This window comes from Macaca mulatta, chromosome 15, assembly GCF_049350105.2.
Source record: "Macaca mulatta isolate MMU2019108-1 chromosome 15, T2T-MMU8v2.0, whole genome shotgun sequence".
Taxonomy (NCBI): Eukaryota; Metazoa; Chordata; class Mammalia; order Primates; family Cercopithecidae; genus Macaca; species Macaca mulatta.
The window spans coordinates 22,596,684-22,618,489 of NC_133420.1; the positions used below are offsets into that span (position 1 = coordinate 22,596,684).

The window sequence follows — 21,806 nt, forward strand, 5'->3', positions numbered from 1 at the left end:
AAACCCTGAGTCATCCTTGATTCTTTACTTTCTCTTAACACCTTGTATCCAGTTGGTCATAAATCTAGCAGATGCTACATTCAGATAACATGTGGAATCTATTTTCCCTATTTTTTACTTTTACTACCCTGTCCAAGCCAGTTAACTTTTACTTAGATTATTATAGAAGACACTTAACTGATCTCCCTACTTACAGAGTCTCGCTCTGTTTCCCAGGCTGGAGTGCAGTGGCGTAATCTCGGCTTACAGCAACCTTTGTCTCCTGGGTTCAAGTGATTCTCTTGCTTCATCCTCCCAAGAAGCTGGGATTACAGCCGTGCACCCCCACGCCTGGCTAATTTTTGTATTTTTAGTAGAGATGGGGTTTTGCCATGTTGGCCAGGCTGGTCTTGAACTCCTGACCTCAAGTGATCCGCCCACTTTGGCCTCCCAAAATGCTGGGATTACAGGCAAGAGCTACTCTGCCCAGCTGGCTCCTCGGTTTTATATTTGAATTTTATAATTAATTATAGTTAACCTTTTTATTTCAAAATAACCCAGTTTTCCCCAGTGGTAACATTTTGTAGAACTATAGTGTAATACCACAACCAATACAATGTCAGCCAACATTGACATTGATACAACTCGTGATCTTCAGGTGCAACCTAAGATCATCACCTCATGATGTTCAGATTTCTTCAGTTTTACTTGTGTTTGTGTGTGTGTATGTGTCTCTGTGTGTGTATTCAGTTCTTCACAGTTTTTTTTTTTGTTTGTTTGTTTTTGTTTTTTTTTTTTTGAGACGGAGTCTCAATCTGTTGCCCAGGCTGGAGCGCAGTGGCCGGATCTCAGCTCACTGCAAGCTCCGCCTCCCGGGTTTACGCCATTCTCCTGTCTCAGCCTCCGGAATAGCTGGAACTACAGGCACCCGCCACCTAGCCCCGCCACCTAGCCCGGCTAGTTTTTTGTATTTTTTTAGTAGAGACGGGGTTTCACTGTGTTAGCCAGGATGGTCTCGATCTCCTGACTTCGTGATCCGCCCGTCTCGGCCTCCCAAAGTGCTGGGATTACAGGCTTGAGCCACCGCACCCGGTTCTTCACAGTTTTATTGGATAAGGGCTCATGTATCCAACACTACAGTCAAGATACATAACAGTTCATCAACACAAGACTGCCTCATGCTGCCCTTTTATAGACACACCCACTTCCTTCCTGCAGCTGCTGGACCCCTGCAACAACTAACCTGTTCTCCATTTCTTTAATTTTGTCATTTCAATAATGTCATTTAGGCCGGGCGCGGTAGCTCACGCCTGTAATCCTAGCACTTTGGGAGGCCGAGGCGGGCGGATCACGAGGTCAGGAAATCGAGACCATCCTGGCTAACCCGGTGAAACCCCGTCTCTACTAAAAATGCAAAAAATTAGCCGGGCGTGGCGGCGGGCGCCTGTAGTCCCAGCTACTCGGGAGACTGAGGCAGGAGAATGGCGTGAACCCGGGAGGCGGAGCTTGCAGTGAGCCCAGATCGCGCCGCCGCTGTACTGCACTCCAGCCTGGGCGACTGAGCGAGACTCCCTCTCAAAAAAAAAAAACGAAAAAGAAAAAGAAAATGTGATTTAAACACGGCCAGGCGCAGTGGCTCAATGCCTGTAATCCCGGCACTTTGGGAGGCCGAGGTGGGCGGATCACCTGAGGTCAGGAGTTTGAGACCAGCCTGGCCAACATGGTGAAACTACTAAGAATACAAAAATTAGCTGGTCATGATGGTGTGCGCCTGTAATCCCAGGTACTTGGGAGACTGAGGCACGGGAATCACTTGAACGGGGAGGCAGTTTGCAGTGAACTGAGATTGCGCCACTGGACTCCAGCCTGGGCGACAGAGCGAGACTCTCGAAAAAAAAAAAAAAAAGAAAAAAAGCCGGGCGCAGTGGCTCACGCCTGTAATCCCAGCACTTTGGGAGGCCGAGGCGGGTGGATCACGAGGTCAGGAGATCGAGACCATCCTGGCTAACATGGTGAAACCCGTCTCTACTAAAAGTGCAAAAAATTAGCTGGGTGTGATGGCGGGCGCCTGTAGTCTCAGCTACTCGGGAGGCTGAGGTAGGAGAATGGCGTGAACCTGGGAGGCGGAGCTTGCAGTGAGCTGAGATCGCCCCACCGCACTCTCGCCTGGGCGACAGTGCGAGACAACGTCTCAAGGAAAAAAAAAGAAAGGAAAAAAAGAATGTTATATAAATGGAATTACACAGTGTATAACCTTTTGGGATAGTTTTGACTTTGTTTTTTCACTCAACACAAATATCTTGAGGCGAATCCAGGTTGTTGTGTGGCAGTATTCATTTATTTTTATCGCTAAGTAGTAGTACATGGTGTGGACGTACCGAAATTTGTTTAACCATTCACTCATTGAAGGATATCTGATTTGTTTCTAGTTTTGGGCTATTATGAATTAGGCTTCTGTGAGTATTTATATACAGATTTTGAACATGTTTTTATTGCCAAGGCTACAATTGCTGGGTCAAATGGTAAGTCTGTGGTTTGCAATTTACTTTTAAAATTACCGGATAAAAACCTACCGGCCGAGCACGCGCCTGTAATCCCAGCACCTTGAGAGGCTGAGGTGGGTAGATCACCTGAGGTCAGGAGTTCAAGACCAGCCTGGCCAACATGTTAAAACCCTGTGTCTACTAAAAATACAAAAATTAGCCGGATGTGGTGACACACGCCTGTAACCCCAGCTACTTGGGAGGCTGAGGCAGGAGAATTGTTTGAATCTGGGAGACGGAGGTAGAAGTGGGCCAACATGGTGCCACTGCACTTCAGCCTGGGAGATAGAGCGAGACTCCATTTCAAAAAAAAAAAAACCACAAAAAACAGGTTTGTTTTTTTTTTTTTTGGTGAAAAGCATCATTTTACAGTTCTTGTAAAGCTGTCTGTCTCCTAGAACCTAGTGTCTGTAGGTAGTTTACATTGCATTAAGAATTCTGTATGACAGCTGGCAGAAATCCAACACCTCAATTATCACAGGGTACTTTCCTTTCCAATCAAAAAGTACACTTGGGCTTTCTAAGTATTAGACCTGGTATTTTTCTTTTTTGGTATTTTATCTTTAGTTTTGATGTTGTAGTAAATGTTTGCCTTTTATTTTCTCTTTTTACAGCGGCTATGTGACTATGTTTGTGACCTCCTCTTAGAAGAGTCAAATGTTCAGCCAGTATCAACACCAGTAACAGTGTGTGGAGATATACATGGACAGGTAAAATTTCATGAGCAGATTTTTAAGTTTTGTACTGTCCATGATCCATGTGTGTTTTCACATGTGCTACAAAATTAACAACAACATCAACAAACACAACTGGTGGTAAGCTAGGTTGCCTCAGTCTCTGTGACACTAATGATTCCTGGTTTACATTTTTGGTGAATAAAAGCAGTGGTCAAATTAGTTATGGAGTTTGTTGATATTACATTTGTGAAGTGAATAATGCAGCATTATTTTTCTGTGGAATGGTGGGAGTGGGTAGAAAATAAAAAGTACAAACATATACTGCTCATAATAACTATGATTAACAGGAGATGTTTTGGTGTTAGGCACTTTTTTCATTCAGTTAATTTCTGTTCTGCTGTCATATATTGTTGAAAATGTATCATTTCTTTAGTGGGAATGAGAATAGCAAAGGTACAGAAAAATAAAATTGCTGGTCCATGATGTCACAGCAAATCACTGATGAATGAACTAGAAAATATTTAGTTCAATTTCTCATCTGCTGGGTGTTTGTTTGTAAGAATTTCAAAGCAGTGCCTGGCGTGGTGGCTCATGCCTGTAATCCCAGCACTTTGGGTAGCTAAGGCTGCTAGGTCGCAAGGTCAGGAGTTTGAGACCAGCCTCACCAACATGGTGAAACCCCGTCTGTACTGAAAATACAAAAAAATTCGCTGGGCATGGTGGTGCGTGCCTGTAATCCTAGCTACTCGGGCTGAGGCAGTAGAATCGCTTGAATCTGAGAGGCGAAGGTTGCAGTGAGCCAAGACCGCACCACTGCACTCCAGCCTGGGCAACAAAGTGAGACTCTGTCAAAAAAAAAATTTTTTTTTCAAAGCATTAACAGGAGGGGCATACCTCATATTTAGATCCTGTTGTCAGTGTTTAGCCTCATGTATATTTGTAGAATTTTTTCACTGGGAAATGAAAGCTGAACAGATTACTCATAGAGTGCTATATGCATACACTATAGTTGGGGCTGTAAGACTTAATAATACATTGCAAAACAATGTAGTCTTTAAAGGATGCCAACAGGACTTACGGTCGCCTGTGCAATTTCCCTGCCTTAAATATGACTATGTAAATGAGCAGAAATGTGTGTAAATTGGCTCTGATTAGGGACTGCTTCACGAGTAAAGTCTTGTTTTGGCTACTTACAGGCTGATTTTTTGTTTTTTCAAGGTGTTTTCTGCATCAGTTGAGATTTAAAAAAAATCTGACACTTGCATGTCATCACCTCCTAGATAGAGGTCCCATTATGTCATCTTTAATCTGTTAAAATTACAGTTTTTTAGAGTAGACTTTAGGAATTGATTTCCTAAAATTTCCGTGTAACTTCTCTCTAAAAATAAACATTTGTATTTTGCTAACATAAAGGATATTAATATAAGCAGTGTTTTAACACATTCCTGAAAACTGGAATAAACCAAGTCATGTTTTCGCTTAGTTGTAGTGTTAAAACTGAGGGGTTACCTGTGTTATCAAGGACTTTTTAAGATGTGAATTACAGCCATGATCAAAGGTCAGAAAGTTAGAGACCAACCTCGAGCTACTAAAATTAGAAGCATAAAATTGAACTTTTGTATTATATATACCTTCAGTCAAATGTACAGTTATTGCTAACATTTATCTTGTGTTTTGAGGTTAACAAAGTACTTTTTCACATATTCTGCATCAGTTTTTTCCCAAGAGTCCTATGAGATAGTATTATTTTGTAGACAATGAAAGGAAGACTGAAAGATTGAAGAAGTAGCCCAAACTCACACACAGCCACTGCAGGGCAGATTGAGGTTTGAAACTAATTTGGGTTTCTGTTGTACATGTTATTTTAAGACCACCACCAAACTGTTAACAATTGTTTATGTTGTATATGTTCCTTAAAAACAATTGCACCAGGCGCGGTGGCTCACGCCTGTAATCCCAGCACTTTGGGAGGCCGAGGCGGGCAGATCACAAGGTCAGGAGTTTGAGACCAGCCTGGCCAACATGGTAAAACCCTGTCTCTACTAAAAATACAAAAATTAGCCAGGTGTGGTGGTGCGTGCCTGTAATCCCAGCTACTCGGGAGGCTGAGGCAGGAGAATCGCTAGAGACTGGGAGGCGGAGGTTGCAGTGAGCCGAGATCGTGCCATTGCACCCCAGCCTGGGCAAGAGAGTGAGACTCCGTCTCAAAAAAAAAAAAAAATAGGCGGGATGTGGTGGCTCATATTTGTAATCTCAGCACTTTGGGAGGCTGAGGTGGGTAGATCACGAGGTCAAGAGATTGAGACCATCCTGGCAAACATGGTGAAATCCCATCTCTACTAAAAATACAGAAATTAACCAGGTGTGGTGGCGGGTGCCTGTAATCACAGCTACTTGGGAGGCTGAGGCAGGAGAATCGCTTGAACCTGGGAGGCAGAGGTTGTGGTGAGCCGAGATTGCACCATTGCACTCCAGCCTGGGCAACAAGAGTGAAACTCCGTCTCAAAAAAAACAAAAAACAAACACACACACAAAAAATGATTACTAATCAGAAACATGGGATTTGAGCCTCTAAATAGCTATTGACTGATTAAATACAATGTAAAATATATCCTTTGGGACTTATCTTCCTCTGGGGCCTGTTCTGGAATTGCAGGATTGGGTTTTGGGTATGAATAAACATGTTAGCGAGCATGTTGTGCTGAGAAGCATTGAAGCTGTGTAATATAGTGAGGAGTTATAGATTTCAGTGTCAGATACAACTTGGTTTAAATCTTGGCTTGGCTATATGTTAGCTATTTAAGAAGCCATTTCAGCTAGCTCACAAATTTGTTAAGTGTGGCCTGTGGACCCTTGGGTCTCTAAGGAGGTACAGAGGCAATGGAGGGTTAAATTGCTCATGCCTTAGCATGAATCAAGGGAAAAACACTAGAATAAGCTGATTATCATTGAGTTCTTCACCAACATGCCTGCATAGTAAAATAAAATGCCAGTTTCACTTAACTCTTAATCCTTTAGAATATACATTATTTAAAAAGTCTGGCTGGGTACGATGGCTCATGCCTATAATCCCAGCACTTTGGGAGGCTAAGGTGGGAAGATCGCTTGAAGCTGTGGGTTCTAGACCAGCCTGGGCAACCCAAGTGAGACCCCCCCCCCATCTCAAACTCCTGACCTCAGGTGATCCACCTGCCTCAGCCTCCCAAAGTGCTGGGATTACAGGTGTGAGGCACTGCATCCAGCCTGAGACTCCCCACGTCTAAAAAAAAAAAATTTTTTTTTTTTTTTTTTTTTTTTGAGACAGAGTTTTGCTCTTGTCCAGGCTGGAGTGCAGTGGTGTGATTGTGCAATGGCACAATCTTGGCTCACTGCAACCTGCAACCTCTGCCTCCGAGGTTCAAGTAATTCTCTTGCCTCCACCTCCTGAGTAGCTGAGATTACAGGAATACGCCACCATGCCTGGCTAATTTTTTTGTAGGTTTAGTTGAGATGGGGTTTCTCCATGTTGCCCAGGTTGGTCTTGAACCCCTGACCTCATGGGATCCTCCTGTCTTGGCCTCCCAAAGTGCTGGGACTACAGGCGTGAGCCACCTTGCCCAGCCTTTCTTTCTTTCTTTTGAGGGGGGACAGGGTCTCGCTATGTCACCCAGGCTGGAGTGCAGTGGTGTGATCTCAACTCAGTGCAGCCTCTGCCTTCCGGGTTCAAGTGATTCTTGTGCCTCATCATTCTGAGTAGCTGAGATTACAGGTGTGCACCACCACGCCTGGCTAATTTTTGTATTTTTAGTAGAGATGGGATTTTACCATGTTGGCCAGGTTGGTGTCGAACTCCTGGCGTCTTGTGAGCCACCTGCCTCAGCCTCCCAAAGTGCTGGGACTACAGGTATGAGCCACTGCACCTGGCTCCCATCTCTTTAAAAAAAAAAAAAAAAATTAGCCAGGGTTGGTGGTCTGAATCTGTAAGTCCTAGCCACTCAAGAGGCTAAGGTGGTGGGAGCATTGCTTGAGCCCAGGAGTTTGAGGCTGCAGTCAGCTATTATTGTGCCACTGCACTCCAGCCTGGGCAACAGAGTGAGACCCCATCTAAAAAGAAAAAGAAAAAAGTCTGTGTGATGAAATGGGAAGTATGCGTAAAGCATATCTGCTGCATGCTGAAGAAAGATGGTTTACTCCAGGAAAAGTACTTGTGGGTTGGTCACGGTGGCTCACACCTGTAATCCCAGCACTTTGGAAGGCCAAGACAGGCAGATCACCTGAGGTCAGGAGTTCAAGATCAGCCTGGCCAACATGGCAAAACCCCATCTTTACTACAAAATACAAAAATTAGCCAGGTGTGGTGGCAGGTGCCCGTAATCCCAGCTAGTCAGGGGCTAAGGCAGGGAAAATTGCTTGAACCCGGGAGGCGGATGTTGCAGTGAGCTGAGATAGCACCATTGCACTCCAGCCTGGGTGACTGAGTGAGACTCTGTCTCAAAAAAAAAAAAAAAAAAAAACCAAAAAAAAAAAAACCCAAAAGAAAAGGAAAGAAAAGTACTTGTGAAATTCTTTGAGTCATGAGTTAAAATAACTGCTTTTTTATGGAACACTATTTTTACTTGAGAATGACTGACAAACTGTGATTATTTAGACTTGGGTATTTGGCAACTATATTTGCAAAAGTGAAGGAAGTGAGCCAGTCACTTCAAGAGAACAATTGACAGTATTTGTTGCCGATGACGAAAATTGAATTTACTAATGAAAAATAGGAATTTTGGAAAATCTGAGTCCACCACTATGAGGCTAACAGTTTCCGATACTTTCCTGAGATGAGATGAGAAGTGATATTAACAAATATGGTTTTTTGATGATATAAAATGCAATGTCATTTTCATTTTTCAAATTTCTAGTTTACCATTTACTCAAAGTGTAAGATAACAAATGTAACAGAGTATGAAAGTTCACTGTTATAGGCCGGGCGCGGTGACTCACACCTGTAATCCCAGCACTTTGAGAGGCCGTGGCAAGCAGATCGCTTGAGCCCAGGAGTTTGAGACCAGCCTGAGTAACATGGTGAAACCCTGTCTCTACTAAAAGTACAAAAATTAGCCAGGTGTGGAGGTATGTGCCTGTAATCTCAGCTACTCAAGTGACTGAGGCATGAGAATTGCTTGAACCTGGGAGGTGGAGGTTGCACTGAGTCGAGAATGTGCCATTGCACTCCAACCTGGGCAATAGAGCTAGACCCTATCTCAAAAAAAAAAAAAAAAAAGAAAAAGAAGATCACTGTTATGGCTTCAGATTTCATACTGCAATTAACTTTTAAGTTTCATAAACTGCCACTTGTCAAATATTGGTACAGTATTAAAAGAATACGCACAGTTACCTGAAAATGTTATTAAAATACTCTTTCCTTTTGTAACTGCTTATCTGTGTGAAGCTGGATTTTCCTCATCTGCTTTACTCAATATATCCCAACAGACTGAATGCTGAGGCAAGTCATATGACTAGCCATGTTCTATTTAGCCAGACATTAAAGAGATTTGTGAAAATGTAAAACAATGTGAGTTCTCCTCTTACTAAACAATTTTTAATTTATTTAAAATGTGTTTGTGATACTTTTTGATGGGTATGTTATTGATTTTTTTTTTGAGATGGAGTTTCACTCTTGTCACCCGGGCTGGAGTGTAATGGTGTGATCCTGGCTCACTGCAACCTCAGCCTCCCAGGTTCAAGTGATTCTCCTGCCTCAGCCTCCCAAGTAGCTGGGATTACAGGTGTGAGTCACCATGCCTGGCCTGTGTTATTAATTTTTAAAACTTAATTTAAATATTTAAAACTTCTGAGTTTTAATCTCTAATATGGTAAATACCGATTTGTAAAACTTACATAACAGATTTTGAGGACTTCTAGTTTTTAAGATCACAAATGAATCCTGAAACCAAAAAGTTTGAGAACTACTGGGCACACTGGATGTTTCCTTGCCTCTGATGAAAAAAAATTCCACTTCTCAGACGGGCGCGGTGGCTCATGCCTGTAATCCCAGCACTGTGGGAGGCCAAGGTCGGCGGATCATGAGATCAAGAGATCGAGACGATCGTGGCCAACGTGGTGAAACCCCATCTCTACTAAAAATACAAAAAGTAGCTGGGTGTGGTAGCACATACCTATATTCGCAACTGCTCAGGAGGCTGAGGCAGCAGAATTGCTTGAACCCGGGAGGCAGAGGTTGCAGTGAGCTGAGATCGCGCCACTGCACTCCAATCTGGGTGACAAAGTGAGACTCTGTCTCAAAAAAAAAAAAAAAAAAAAAAATCCACTTCCCAGGCTGGGTAAAGTGGTACATACCTGTAGTTCCAGCTACTCAGGAGGCTGAGGTGGGAGGATTGCTTGATCCTAAAAGTTTGAGACCAGCCTGGGCAATATAGTGAGACTCCATCTAAAAAATAATGATAATTAAAGAAAAAAAAAATCTACTTCTCAAGATTGTTTTTGGTTTAAAATGGGAGCAGAGTGTCTGAAATATGAAAAACATAGAGTAGCTGGGTGCAGTGGCTCACGCCTGTAATCCTAGCACTTTGGGAGGCCGAGGCCGGTGGATTACCTGAGGTCAGGGGTTTAAGACCAGCCTGGCCAATGTGACAAAACCCTTTCTCTACAAAAAAATACAGAAATTAGGCAGGTGTAGTGGGCCGTGCCTGTAGTCCCTGCTACTCGGGAGGCTGAGGCAGGAGGGTTGCTTGAACCTGGGAGCCGGAGGCAGCAGTGAGCCAAGATTGCACCACTGAACTCCAGCCTGGGTAACAGAGTGTGACTCCATCTCAAAAAATAAGAGGGAGAGAGAGAGACATAGAGTAGACAGTAGATATTATTTGACAATGAGGTAGGTGCCTAGTAATGTAGGATGAAAGTAAGGCTGGACGCGGTGGCTCACACCTGTAATCCTAGTATTTGGGAGACCCAAGCGGGTGGATCACCTGAGGTCAGGAGTTCGAGATCTACCTGGCCAACATGGTGAAACCCCGTCTTTACTAAAAACACAAAAATTAGCGGGGGTGCGGTGGCAGGCGCCTGTAATCCTATCTAGTCGGGAGGCTGAGGCAGGAGAATCAGTTGAACCCAGGAGGTGGAGGTTGCAGTGAACTGAGATCGTGCCATTGCTCTCCAGCCTGGGCAACAAGAACAGAACTCCATCTCAAAAAAAAAAAGGAAAAGAATTGCCCAAGTTCTCAGGAAATGGGAACCTATGTATCACTGACACAGAATATTTGTCTGCCTATATGTCTGGTAAATATAGACTTTAAAAGCTTTTGTTTAAGAACAGATATCTGGCCGGGTGTGGTGGCTCACGCCTGTAATCCCAACACTTTGGGAAGCCGAGGTGGGCAGATCACGAGGTCAGGAGTTCAGGACCAGCCTGACCAACATGATGAAACCCCATCTCTACTAAAAATACAAAAATTAGCTGGGCCTGTTGTCATGCGCCTGTAATCCCAGCTACTCAGGAGGCTGAGGCAGGAGAATCGCTTGAACCTGGGAGGCGGAGGTTGCAGTGAGCCGAGATCATGCCATTGCACTCCAGCCTGGGCAACAGAGTAAGACTCCGTCTCAGAAAAAAAAAAAAAAAAAAAAGGACAGATATCTGTAAACATCAATAGAAAAGTTTAAGGATACTCTTCTACCATATTTTTATAAAAAACCTGACTTTTAAAACTTTTTTAATGTTCACTTCCTGACTTTGTGTATATACCCACTCAATTTTTTACATAATGGAATTGTATAGTTATATTATAGGTATTGTTTTGTGTTCCATTCTTTTCCCTAGTGATTTTTGCATTTTGCTACGTGGTTTTCATCATAATTATTATTCGTGACCTCGTAAGGTCCTTGAGTTGCTAGATCTTACTTTAAGATACTCACTTACGTTAGTCATGAAGGCTGTTTCTTTTGATTTTTTAAATGATGTCATAACACTTTTTTTTTTTTTTTTGAGACAGAATCTTGCTCTGTCATCCAGGCTGGAGTACAATGGCAACATCCTGGCTCACTGCAACCTCTGTCTCCCGGGTTCAAGTGATTCTCCTGCTTCAGCTTCCCTAGGTAGCTGGGACTACAGGTACCCGCCGCCACGTCTGACTAATTTTTGTATTTTTAGTAGAGACTGGGTTTTGCCCTGTTGGCCAGGCTGGTCTCTAACTCCTGACCTCAGGTGATCCACCCACCTCAGTGTCCTAAATTGCTGGGATTACTATGAGTGAGCCACCACACCCGGCCCACATTTTTTTTATTTTTTATTTTTTTTGAGACGAGGTCTTGCTCTTTCACCCAGGCTGGAGTGCAGTGGCGTGATCCTGGCTCACTGCAACCTCCATCTCTCAAGTTCAAGTGATTCTCCAGCCTCAGCCTCCCAAGTAGCAGGGATTGATTACGGGTGCCCACCACCACGCCCGGCTAATTTTTGTATTTTTAGTAGAGATGGGGTTTCACCATGTTAGACCCGGCTGGTCTCGAACTCCTGACCTCAGGTGATCCACCTGCCTCGGCCTCCCACAGTGCTGGGATTACAAGTGTGAGCCACCACCGTTCCCGGACCATAACACGCTTTTTTTTTTTTTTTTTTTTTTGAGACGGAATCTTGCTTTGTTGCCCAGGCTGGAGTGCAGTGGCATGATCTTGGCTCATTGCAACCTCTGCCTCCTAGGCTCAAGCAATTCTTGTGCCTCAGCTACCCAAGTAGCTGGGATTACAGGTGCAGGCCACCATGCCTGGATAATTTTTGTATTTTTAGTAGAGATGGGATTTCACCACGTTGACTAAGCTGGTCTGGAACTCCTGACCTCAAGTGATCCACCTGCCTGGGACTCCCAAAGTGCTGGGATTACAGGCGTGAGCTCCCGAAGTTCAGGGATTACAGGTGTGAGCAGCCCGGCCTGTTAGCTAATTTTCAGAAGATAGATACATTTTATACCTATCTAAAGTTTTTTTTTTTTTTTGGTCTGACTTTTTAGACTGATGGAACATTGTTATAAAGGGTGTTACTTTATTTCTTTCAGTAGTTAATATTTCACTTTCAGTTTTCTTCACTTTGACTAAGATTCCTATTAAGTGTTTAAAGCTTAAATGATAATTTTATTTCAACTGTAAAAGATGAATGTGTTAGAAATAGTTAGTTGTAGTTGGTCCAATGTATTGTAGTCAGTTCCCTTAATCCAAAATAATTTTTTTTCCAGAAAAACTGTAATGCTTTCTTTGGAAATTAGAGCTAGGATAATAATCGAGTTGATTGAAATTTGACAAATGCACAATTTGCGAGTTACCACATTTCAGTCAAATAGAAATATGATGAAATATGATTGGGTGTTGCCGGGCACGGTGGCTTAAGCCTGTAATCCCAGCACTTTGGGAGGCCGAGGTGGGTGGATCATGAGGTCAGGAGATCGAGACCATCCTGGCTAACACGGTGAAACCCGTCTCTACTAAAAATACAAAAAAAAAAAAAAAAAAAAGCAAGCCAGGCATGGTGGTGGGCGCCTGTAGTCCCAGCTACTTGGGAGGTTGAGGCAGGAGAATGGCGTGAACTCGGGAGGAAGAGCTTGCAGTGAGCTAAGATGGCCACTGCACTCCAGCCTGGGTGATAGAGCGAGACTCTGTCTGAAAAAAAAAAAAGAAATATGATTGGGTGTCATGGCTCGCACTTGTAATCCCAGCATTTTGGGAGGCTGAGGTGGGAGAATTGCCTGAAGCCAGTAGTTTGAGACTAGCTTGGGCAAAAAAGGGAGGCCCTGTCTCTATAAAAATTGCTGGGCATGGTGGTGTGTAACTGTGGTCCTAGCTATTGAGGAGGGCAAGGTAGGAGGATCACTTGAACCCAGGAGTTTGAGGCTGCAGTGAGTTATGATTGCATCACTCCATTCCCGCCTGGGTAACAGAGCCAGACCCTGTCTTAAAAAAGAAACAAAAAATGATGAAATATGTAATTTTTTTTTTAACTGATCATTGAGAAGAGACTCCATGGCTGTGGAGCCTGAGGGTACATGACTCTTAACTGTAGAATATGGGAATATCTCTGTATGACACTGTGAAGTGTCATGTAAGTTCAGTTTGGAAGAAAAAGAGATATCCACTTGTTTCCTTAATCTCTTGTCTCATTGAAATAGATACAGAATTTGGGTTGGCTGTTAGATTAGCTTACTGAGAAATTGGACAATTTGTAAAGGATGTCAGAATTCTCAAGAGATAGATGGGGAGATGTATGAAAGAAAATGAGAAAGGGAGCCTATGATAATGATCTAGTAGTGGTTTTATGGTAACTGAGCTTTATTTGGTGCTTTTTTTAGTCGTGAGAACTGTGTGCTTGGCAGTTTGGCTTACACTTTATTTCTTAAAAATGTAAATATTTGGAGTCCTCTTAACTGCTTCTTTACACATTTCACTCTCAGTTTTGTTGTTTTGCTTCTTAACAGGAATTTGTAATCAGCATATATTGCATTTCTTTTATAGTTTTATGACCTTTGTGAACTGTTCAGAACTGGAGGTCAGGTTCCTGACACAAACTACATATTTATGGTATGTAAACACCACTGATATCAAGTGCTTGTTTAACATGGAAAGGATCTGACTTATTAAATGTAAATTGCATAATAATTTTTTGCCATGTGACAGTCCCCATTTCAGTATATGAAAAGGTGTGTATTAGTCCATTTTCATGCTGCTGATAAAGACATACCCGAGACTGGGCAAGTATAAAAGAAAGAGGTTTAATGGACTTACAGTTTCACATGGCTGGAGAGGCCTCATAATCATGCAGAAGGCAGGCAGGACCAAGTCACATCTTACATGGATGGCAGCAGGCAAAGAGAGAGAGAGAGACTGTGCAGAGAACTCTTGTTTTTAAAACCATCAGATCTCACGAGACTTACTATCATGAGAACAGCACAGGAAAGACTTGCCCCCATGGTTCAATTACTTCCCACCGAGTCCCTCCCACAACATATGGGAGTTCAAGATGAGATTTGGGTGGGGACACAGCCAAACCATATCAAAGTGATTGTGTACTTTTCTACATTTAACTATGTCCTCTAATTAATTGCCTTAGTAAGCCACTGTAGATAGGGTTGGGTAATAGCTATCAGTAATGAGTGGGCATAAAAATAACCCAGAACCCCTGGTTTAAGGCATAAATCTTCAATTGACTATTATTTATTCAAACTTTTCGAGCATTCATTTTTATCTCTTGTTAATCTATGGATGGATGAATATACATACCTACACATTTGCTATTAAGGTAGATGTTTGCTTTTCTTTTGGAATGTAGTGTTACTGTTGAACTTTTTCTGGATCCTTCTCTCATTATCTTTCCTTCTGAAAGTTTCTGGGTCACTTTCCTATTTTTTTTTTTTTTTTTTTTTGAAATGGAGTCTCGCTCTGTTGCCAGGTTGGAGTGCAGGTGTGATCAGCTTATTGCTACCTCTGCCTTCCGGGTTCAAGTGATTCTCTTGCCTCAGCCTCCTGAGTAGCTGGGATTACAGGCGCGTGCCACCATGCCCAGCTAATTTTTGTATTTTTACTAGAGACGGGGTTTCACCATGTTGGCCAGGATGGTCAGGATCTCTTGACCTCCTAATCTGCTGGCCTCGGCCTCCCAAGGTGCTGGGATTATAGACATGAGCCACCGCACTTGGCCACTTTTCTTTCAGTTGTTTTCCTATTGGTGTAATATTGGCCCAAGTCAGATATTAATGGGAAGTGTAAATAGTATATTATCATATATGGTTGTTAAATGCAAAACTGAACCTAGAATGCTGTTATAATTATGGTATTTGTTTTTACAAAAAAATTTTTTTTCTTCAAGTAGGCAGCTCTTCCAATACAGTTAAAATGATTTCTTAAAATAGAAAATTATTTTATCTGGGCATGGTGGTGCACACCTGTAGTCCCAGCTACTTGGAGGCTGAGGTGGGATGATTGTTTAGGCTCAGGAGTTCTAGACCAACCTGGGCAACATAGTGAGACCCCCATCTCTAAAAAAAAAAAAAAAAATTGAATTTTTAAAAATTAAATTACTTAAAAAATACTGGTTAACAGATGACCAAATCAACTAATGCAGGTAATAGAGGATTGAAAAAAATGGTTTTGCCAGGTATGGTGGCTCACACCTATAATCCCAGCACTTTGGGAGGCCGAGGTGGGCAGATCACAAGGTCAGGAGTTTCAGACCAGCCTGACCAACATGGTGAAACCCCTGTCTCTGCTAAAAATAGAAAAATTAGCCAGGTGTGGTGTCGGTGTGCGCCTGTAATCCCAGCTACTCAGGAGGCTGAGGCAGGAGAATCACTTGAACCCAGGAGGTGGAGGTTGCAGTGAGCCGAGATTGCGCAACTGCACTCCAGCCTGGGTGACAGAGTGATACTCTGTCTGGAAAAAAAAAAAGCGAGAAAATGGTGGTTTTTCAGGGAAAGTTCTTGAGAGAATGGCACAGCAGATTCTTGTAGGTTTCCCTGGAGTCCAAAATCTTGTTTCTATAAACATTTAATAGAAACAGTTTGTTTACTTCTATTTTAATTTTTGTTAAAATCAAATTTCCAAATATTTCAGTATGTAACTTTTTATTGTAGTTATGAACCATGAGTTTGTGCAGTTTGATGTAATTTGAAAAGAATATTGTGGCTATTGTATTGTTTGTAACTGTACACTTTTACTTCACAGGGTGATTTTGTAGACAGAGGTTACTATAGTTTGGAGACCTTCACTTACCTTCTTGCATTAAAGGCTAAATGGCCTGATCGTATTACACTTTTGCGAGGAAATCATGAGAGTAGACAGATAACACAGGTCTATGGATTTTATGGTAAGAACTCCTATTTCTCTGATTCTGAATATTATTTTACTTTCCTCTTTGGAAAACAAAGCTACACAAGTCATACACATGCTTTATGTATATTATTTTCCCCACATCCTCACTCCTTCACTCCTCCCCAACAATTGAAAATCTTATGCTGGAGAGATTACTGTTAACTTTTTGGTGTGCATCTTTCTAGATCTGTGCCTCAAAGTGTAGTCCTTAGTTTATCTTGCTGGAATCACCTGGGTTCTCATTAAAAATGTAGATTGTGGGCTGGATGGGGTGGCTCACACCTGTAATCACAGCACTTTGGGAGGCTGAGGCAGGCGGATCACAAGGTCAGGAGATCGAGACCATCCTGGCCAATATGGTGAAACCCCGTCTCTTCTAAAAATACAAAAATGAGCTGGGCGTGGTGGTGCATGCATGTAATCCCAGTTACTCGGGAGGCTGAGGCAGGACAGTCGCTTGAACCAAGGAGTCGGAGGTTATGGTGAGCCAAGATCACGCCATAGCACTCCAGCCTGGCGACATAGTGAGCCTCCGTCTCAAAAAAACAAAACAAAACAAAACAAAAATGTAGATTGCTGGGCCTCACCACAGATTTATTAATCAAAATATTTTGGAGTGGGAATCTAGAATCTGCTGAAGGTGAATGTTCTGCACAAATTGGAGAGTCCATTCTCATCTATTTTGTGTGTGTGTGTATTTATGTGTGTTTATATATGTACAAACACACACTAAAATGGGGTCATACCTGATTTTTTGACTTTATTGTCATGTTTATAGCTGCATCATATACCATATGGATGTACCATAATTGATGTATCAGTTTTTTCTCTATCATTAGACTTTAGAGTTGTTTTTAAGCTGCTATTACACATCCTTTTACATATATCTCTGTATGCTCACTCCAGAGAATGCTAGGACCTCAGGGATCAGAAGCAGAACTTAGTCATAAAAAGCAAAATAGGCCAGGCGCAGTGGCTCACCCCTGTAATCCCAGCACTTTGGGAGGCCGAGGCGGGTGGATCACCTGAGGTCAGGAGTTTGAGACCAGTCTGACCAACTAAACCCCGTCTCTACTGAAAATACAAAAGTTAGCCGGGCATGGTGGTGGGGGCCTGTAATCCCAGCTACTTGGGAGGCTGAGGCAGGGAGAATTGATTGAACCCAGGAGGTGGAGGTTGCAGTGAGCCAAGATTGCGCCATTGCACTCCAGTCTGGGCAACTGAGCGAGACTATGTCTCAAGAAAGAAAAAAAAGCAAAATAGCTACTTCTCTAAAACTTTTATTTGGTTGAAAGTTACAGAGAGAGAGAGAGAGAGCGCTTATTAGGAACCCCCTTGAAGGAAATATAATTATCAAGATTATGAATTTGGATTTTCCTTGAGCACAATTAAGGCAGATATTGAGAGATTTGGAAACATTAATTGCAGAACCCTTTAGTTTTAAATTTTATATTTTGAATTATCTTCTGTCATTATAAAGATAGGCTGGGCTGGGCGTGTTGGCTCATGCCTGTAATCCCAGCACTTTAGGAGGCCGAGGCAGGCAGATCATGATGTCAGGAGATTGAGACCATCCTGTCTAACATGGTGAAACCGCGTCTCTACAAAAAATACAAAAATTAGCTGGGCATGGTGGCGCTTGCCTGTAGTCCCAGCTACTCGGGAGGCTGAGGCAGGAGAATCACTTGAACCTGGGAGGTGGAGGTTGCAGTGAGCTGAGATTGTGCCATTGCACTCCAGCCTGGGTGACAGAGCGAGACTCTGTCTCAAAACAAAAGAAAACAAAGATACTCTGAACTCTCTTACTCTTCAGTTTGTCTGCCATTATCAATTAGAGAAATTTTGATAATTGTTTTTATATAATTTTTTAAATACTTGTAAAGTTAGATAATATTTGTCTCCTTTCTTTTTTCTTTTTTTTTTTTTTGAGGCGGAGTCTCGCTCTGTCGCCCAGGCTGGAGTGCAGTGGCCCGATCTTGGCTCACTGCAAGCTCCGCCTCCCGGATTTATGCCATTCTCCTGCCTCGGCCTCCCGAGTAGCTGGGACTACAGGCGCCCGCCACCTCGCCCGGCTAGTTTTTTGTATTTTTTAGTAGAGACGGGGTTTCACTGTGTTAGCCAGGCTGGTCTCGATCTCCTGACCTCGTGATCCGCCCATCTCGGCCTTCCAAAGTGCTGGGATTACAGGCTTGAGCCACCGCGCCCGGCCTATTTGTCTCCTTTCTACAAGTTACTTCTTATTTTCGTTTACAAAACAAACACCAATTGAAATACAACTTTTGGATCAATATTTTAGATACCATACTATGATATTAGCTCAGTGAAGATACTAAAACTAATGTTATCAAAACACACACACCTACTATATATATGTAACTAATGCTACATGCATAATATATAAAACGCATATTGTTATATATGACTAATATATGACATATGTTTTTTATATGTGACTGTTTTTATATATACAGTTATACTCCAGAATTCGCCCAGTTTTCATCAATGTAGGGCTAAAGGGGAAAAAAATGGGGTGAGGAAGGAGGACATTTTAATCAAGGTGCCTTGACTGAGGAAAATGACAGCAACACAAAATCTAGTATTGAACTTTCTTGTTCCCAGAGCTCTGTTCTTGTAGTGGTGTTGTATGGTTTTGTTTAATAAAATGAAGCTTAACAGCTCCTCGGGAATAAGATAATTTTAGTTATTATAAGACTTACATTGATTTTAAAGGAATAAGATATCCCTATATAACTTTACACTGGGCCTTCAGTTCAACACATGCTGGGGCCGGGCGCGGTGGCTCACGCCTGTAATCCCAGCACTTTGGGAGGCCGAGGCGGGCGGATCACAAGGTCAGGAGATCGAGACCACGGTGAAACCCCGTCTCTACTAAAAATACAAAAAATTAGCCGGGCGCGGTTGTGGGCGCCTGTAGTCCCAGCTACTCGGGAGGCTGAGGCAGGAGAATGGCGTGAACCCGGGAGGCGGAGCTTGCAGTGAGCCGAGATCGCGCCACTGCACTCCAGCCTGGGCGACAGAGCGAGACTCCGTCTCAAAAAAAAACAAAAAAACAAAAAAACAAAAAACACATGCTGGGCAGTTACTATAGAGCCAAGCTCAAGATCCCTGCCTGCAACCTGAGCTCATTGTTAGGGCTCTCTTATGCCAAGTTTACATAACAATCTTGCTTCACATAGATATATAATTGAGAAAATCTTGGGGAGTGGTCATAACCTGCAGACTTCTTTCCTATATCATTTTCAGCTTCACTTAAGGCAATAATGGTATGTCAGGTTTTTTTTTTTCTAAAATTATGGAAGAAGTCAAAGTGCAGAGCTTCCATGGTGTTAACAGAAGAAGTGTGTACCCTATTAACTATGTAGACAGTCAGGGTATAGTGGCTCACACCTGTAATCTCAGCACTGTGGGAGGCTGAGGTAGGAGGATTGCTTGAGCTCAAGAGTTCAAGACCAGCCTGGACAACATAGGGGGACCCCCATTTCTACCAGAAATAAGATTAGTCAGGTGTGGTGGCACATGCCTGTAGTTCCAGCTATTCGGAAGGCTGAGGTGGTAGGATCGCTTGAGCCCAAGTGGTTGAGGTTACAGTGAGCTGTGATCTTGCCACTGCTGATTGCGCCACTGTATTCCGACTTGGGCGACAGAGTGAGACCTTATCTCAAAAACAAAAAGCTATGGAGGCAGCAGGAAGAGTGTTCAACTGGGAATTTGTAAGAACCTGACTGGCAGTCTGTCCTCAGTTGTGATCCACTGAAGCTCAAGTGTTTAGTTGGACAATTTGCAGAAAATCTCAGAAGAGACAACTTGGCCCTGAGAAGAGTTAGGAATTGCTCATGTTCCTATAACTAAGGGTCCTCTAATTTGTTTGATCTGATTATCCTGCTAGAATGGTCTCCTTAAATAAATTTATCTGTTTACCAGAATTACCTAATATTAACATAACTGTAAAAACATTTGCTTCAGGTTGTGTGAAATTTGTATTTGACTCTTCTAATGATAGCATTTTGGTTAATAATTTCAGCTGCTTCTTAGGTCCATTCCAGGAATGAAGAGCAGTACTACATCCTTAGGAAATACAGTCATGTGCCACATAATGACATTTCAGTCGATGATGGACTGTATATACAACAGTGGTCCCGTAGATATAACGCAGTTGAAAAATTCCTATTGCACAAATACTTACCCTTGTGTTACTATTTCCTTACGATATTTAGTACAGTGACATGCTTCACAAGTTTATAGCCTAGAAGCAATAGGCTATATCATATTGCTTAGGTGTGTAGTAGGCTAGACCATCTGGGTTAGTAAGGATATGTGATGATGTTCACACAATGACAAAATCACCTAACAATGCATTTTTCAGAATGTATCCCCATGATTAAGGGACATATAACTGTATATAGTTAATCACTAGTGTTCTTTTGGCTCTATGTGGAGGTCCTAGTAGGACTAAATATGTGTCGTATCTTGCTGTCCTAGTTTAAGCTGAATTTCTGTTATACTGAAAGCTGCTCTAGTATTGGATATATTGTTTATTTTTATTGGCAGATTCATTAATTAAAACCCTTCTGTTTCTTTCACAGATGAGTGCCAAACCAAATATGGAAATGCTAATGCCTGGAGATACTGTACCAAAGTTTTTGACATGCTCACAGTAGCAGCTGTAAGTTTCTATTTTTAAAGTCTCATGTATGTTCCTGCCAATAACACATTGCATATTTTTATCTAGTTGTCATCTCAATTATGTTGATATCTTTAGTATTCATTGATGAATTTAGATATGCCTGAGGTTATATGTTCAACTCTTTGTTATCCTTTTTTGCTAGTTAATAGATGAGCAGATTTTGTGTGTCCATGGTGGTTTATCTCCTGATATCAAAACACTGGATCAAATTCGAACCATCGAACGGAATCAGGAAATTCCTCATAAAGGAGCATTTTGTGATCTGGTTTGGTCAGATCCTGAAGATGTGGATACTTGGGCTATCAGTCCGCGAGGAGCAGGTTGGCTTTTTGGAGCAAAGGTCACAAATGAGGTAAAGCCAGCATTTTTGGAAAAGTAATTTGTAGATTGCTAATGGACTGCATAGAGAACTATGGTGGTCCTAGATAACTAACTTGTAGTCTAGCTTACTCAAAATATGGTGGCTGTGGATATTAAATTTCTAGTTTAGTTATTAATGTATGTCTTTTTTTAACAGTTAAATAAGATCACACAGCGAAAGCACCTACTCCAGCATCCACTTGGTAATAGTGGATAAAGTAAATGTTCTTTTCCTTTTTTTTTTTTGAGATGGAGTCTTGCTTGCTCTGTCGCCCAGGCTGGAGTGCAGTGGCATGATCTTGGCTCACTGCAACCTCTGCCTCCCAGGTTCAAGCAATTCTGCTTCAGCCTCCTGAGTAGCTGGGACCATAGGCGTACACCACCATGCCTGGCTAATTTTTGTATTCTTAGTAGAGACGGAGTTTCACCATGTTGGCTAGGCTGGTCTTGAACTCCTGACCTCAGGTGATCCACTCACCTCAGTCTCCCGAAGAGCTGGTATTACAGGTGTGAGCCACTGTGCCCGGCCGGCCCCCTTCCTTTCAAATACTGTAATTAAGTAACAAAATGTCAAGACCAAACTAGGCAGTACTTTTTTTTTTTTTTTTTTTTTTAAGACCTCAAATCACACAGATACAGACACTTTATTAGTTTCCTCTACAAGAGCCAATAACATCAATCTTTTTTTTTTTTTGAGACAGAGTTTCACTCATA

The 21,806-nt window shown here is 42.4% G+C and overlaps 1 protein-coding gene across 2 annotated transcripts in view; it reads left to right on the plus strand.

Annotated features, from left to right (window-relative positions):
• The window catches only part of PPP6C (protein phosphatase 6 catalytic subunit), a 47,783-nt gene that overhangs the window by 19,474 nt on the left and 6,503 nt on the right, over positions 1-21,806 (plus strand). The window contains exons 2-6 of one of the 2 annotated variants that reach the window (XM_015116842.3): positions 3,137-3,232; positions 13,676-13,741; positions 15,881-16,022; positions 20,632-20,711; positions 20,875-21,084. In XM_015116842.3, the coding sequence (XP_014972328.3) occupies positions 3,137-3,232; positions 13,676-13,741; positions 15,881-16,022; positions 20,632-20,711; positions 20,875-21,084 (594 nt within the window). The remainder of the gene's footprint in view (positions 1-3,136; positions 3,233-13,675; positions 13,742-15,880; positions 16,023-20,631; positions 20,712-20,874; positions 21,085-21,806) is intronic. The other variant, XM_077968007.1, reaches the window with a different exon arrangement.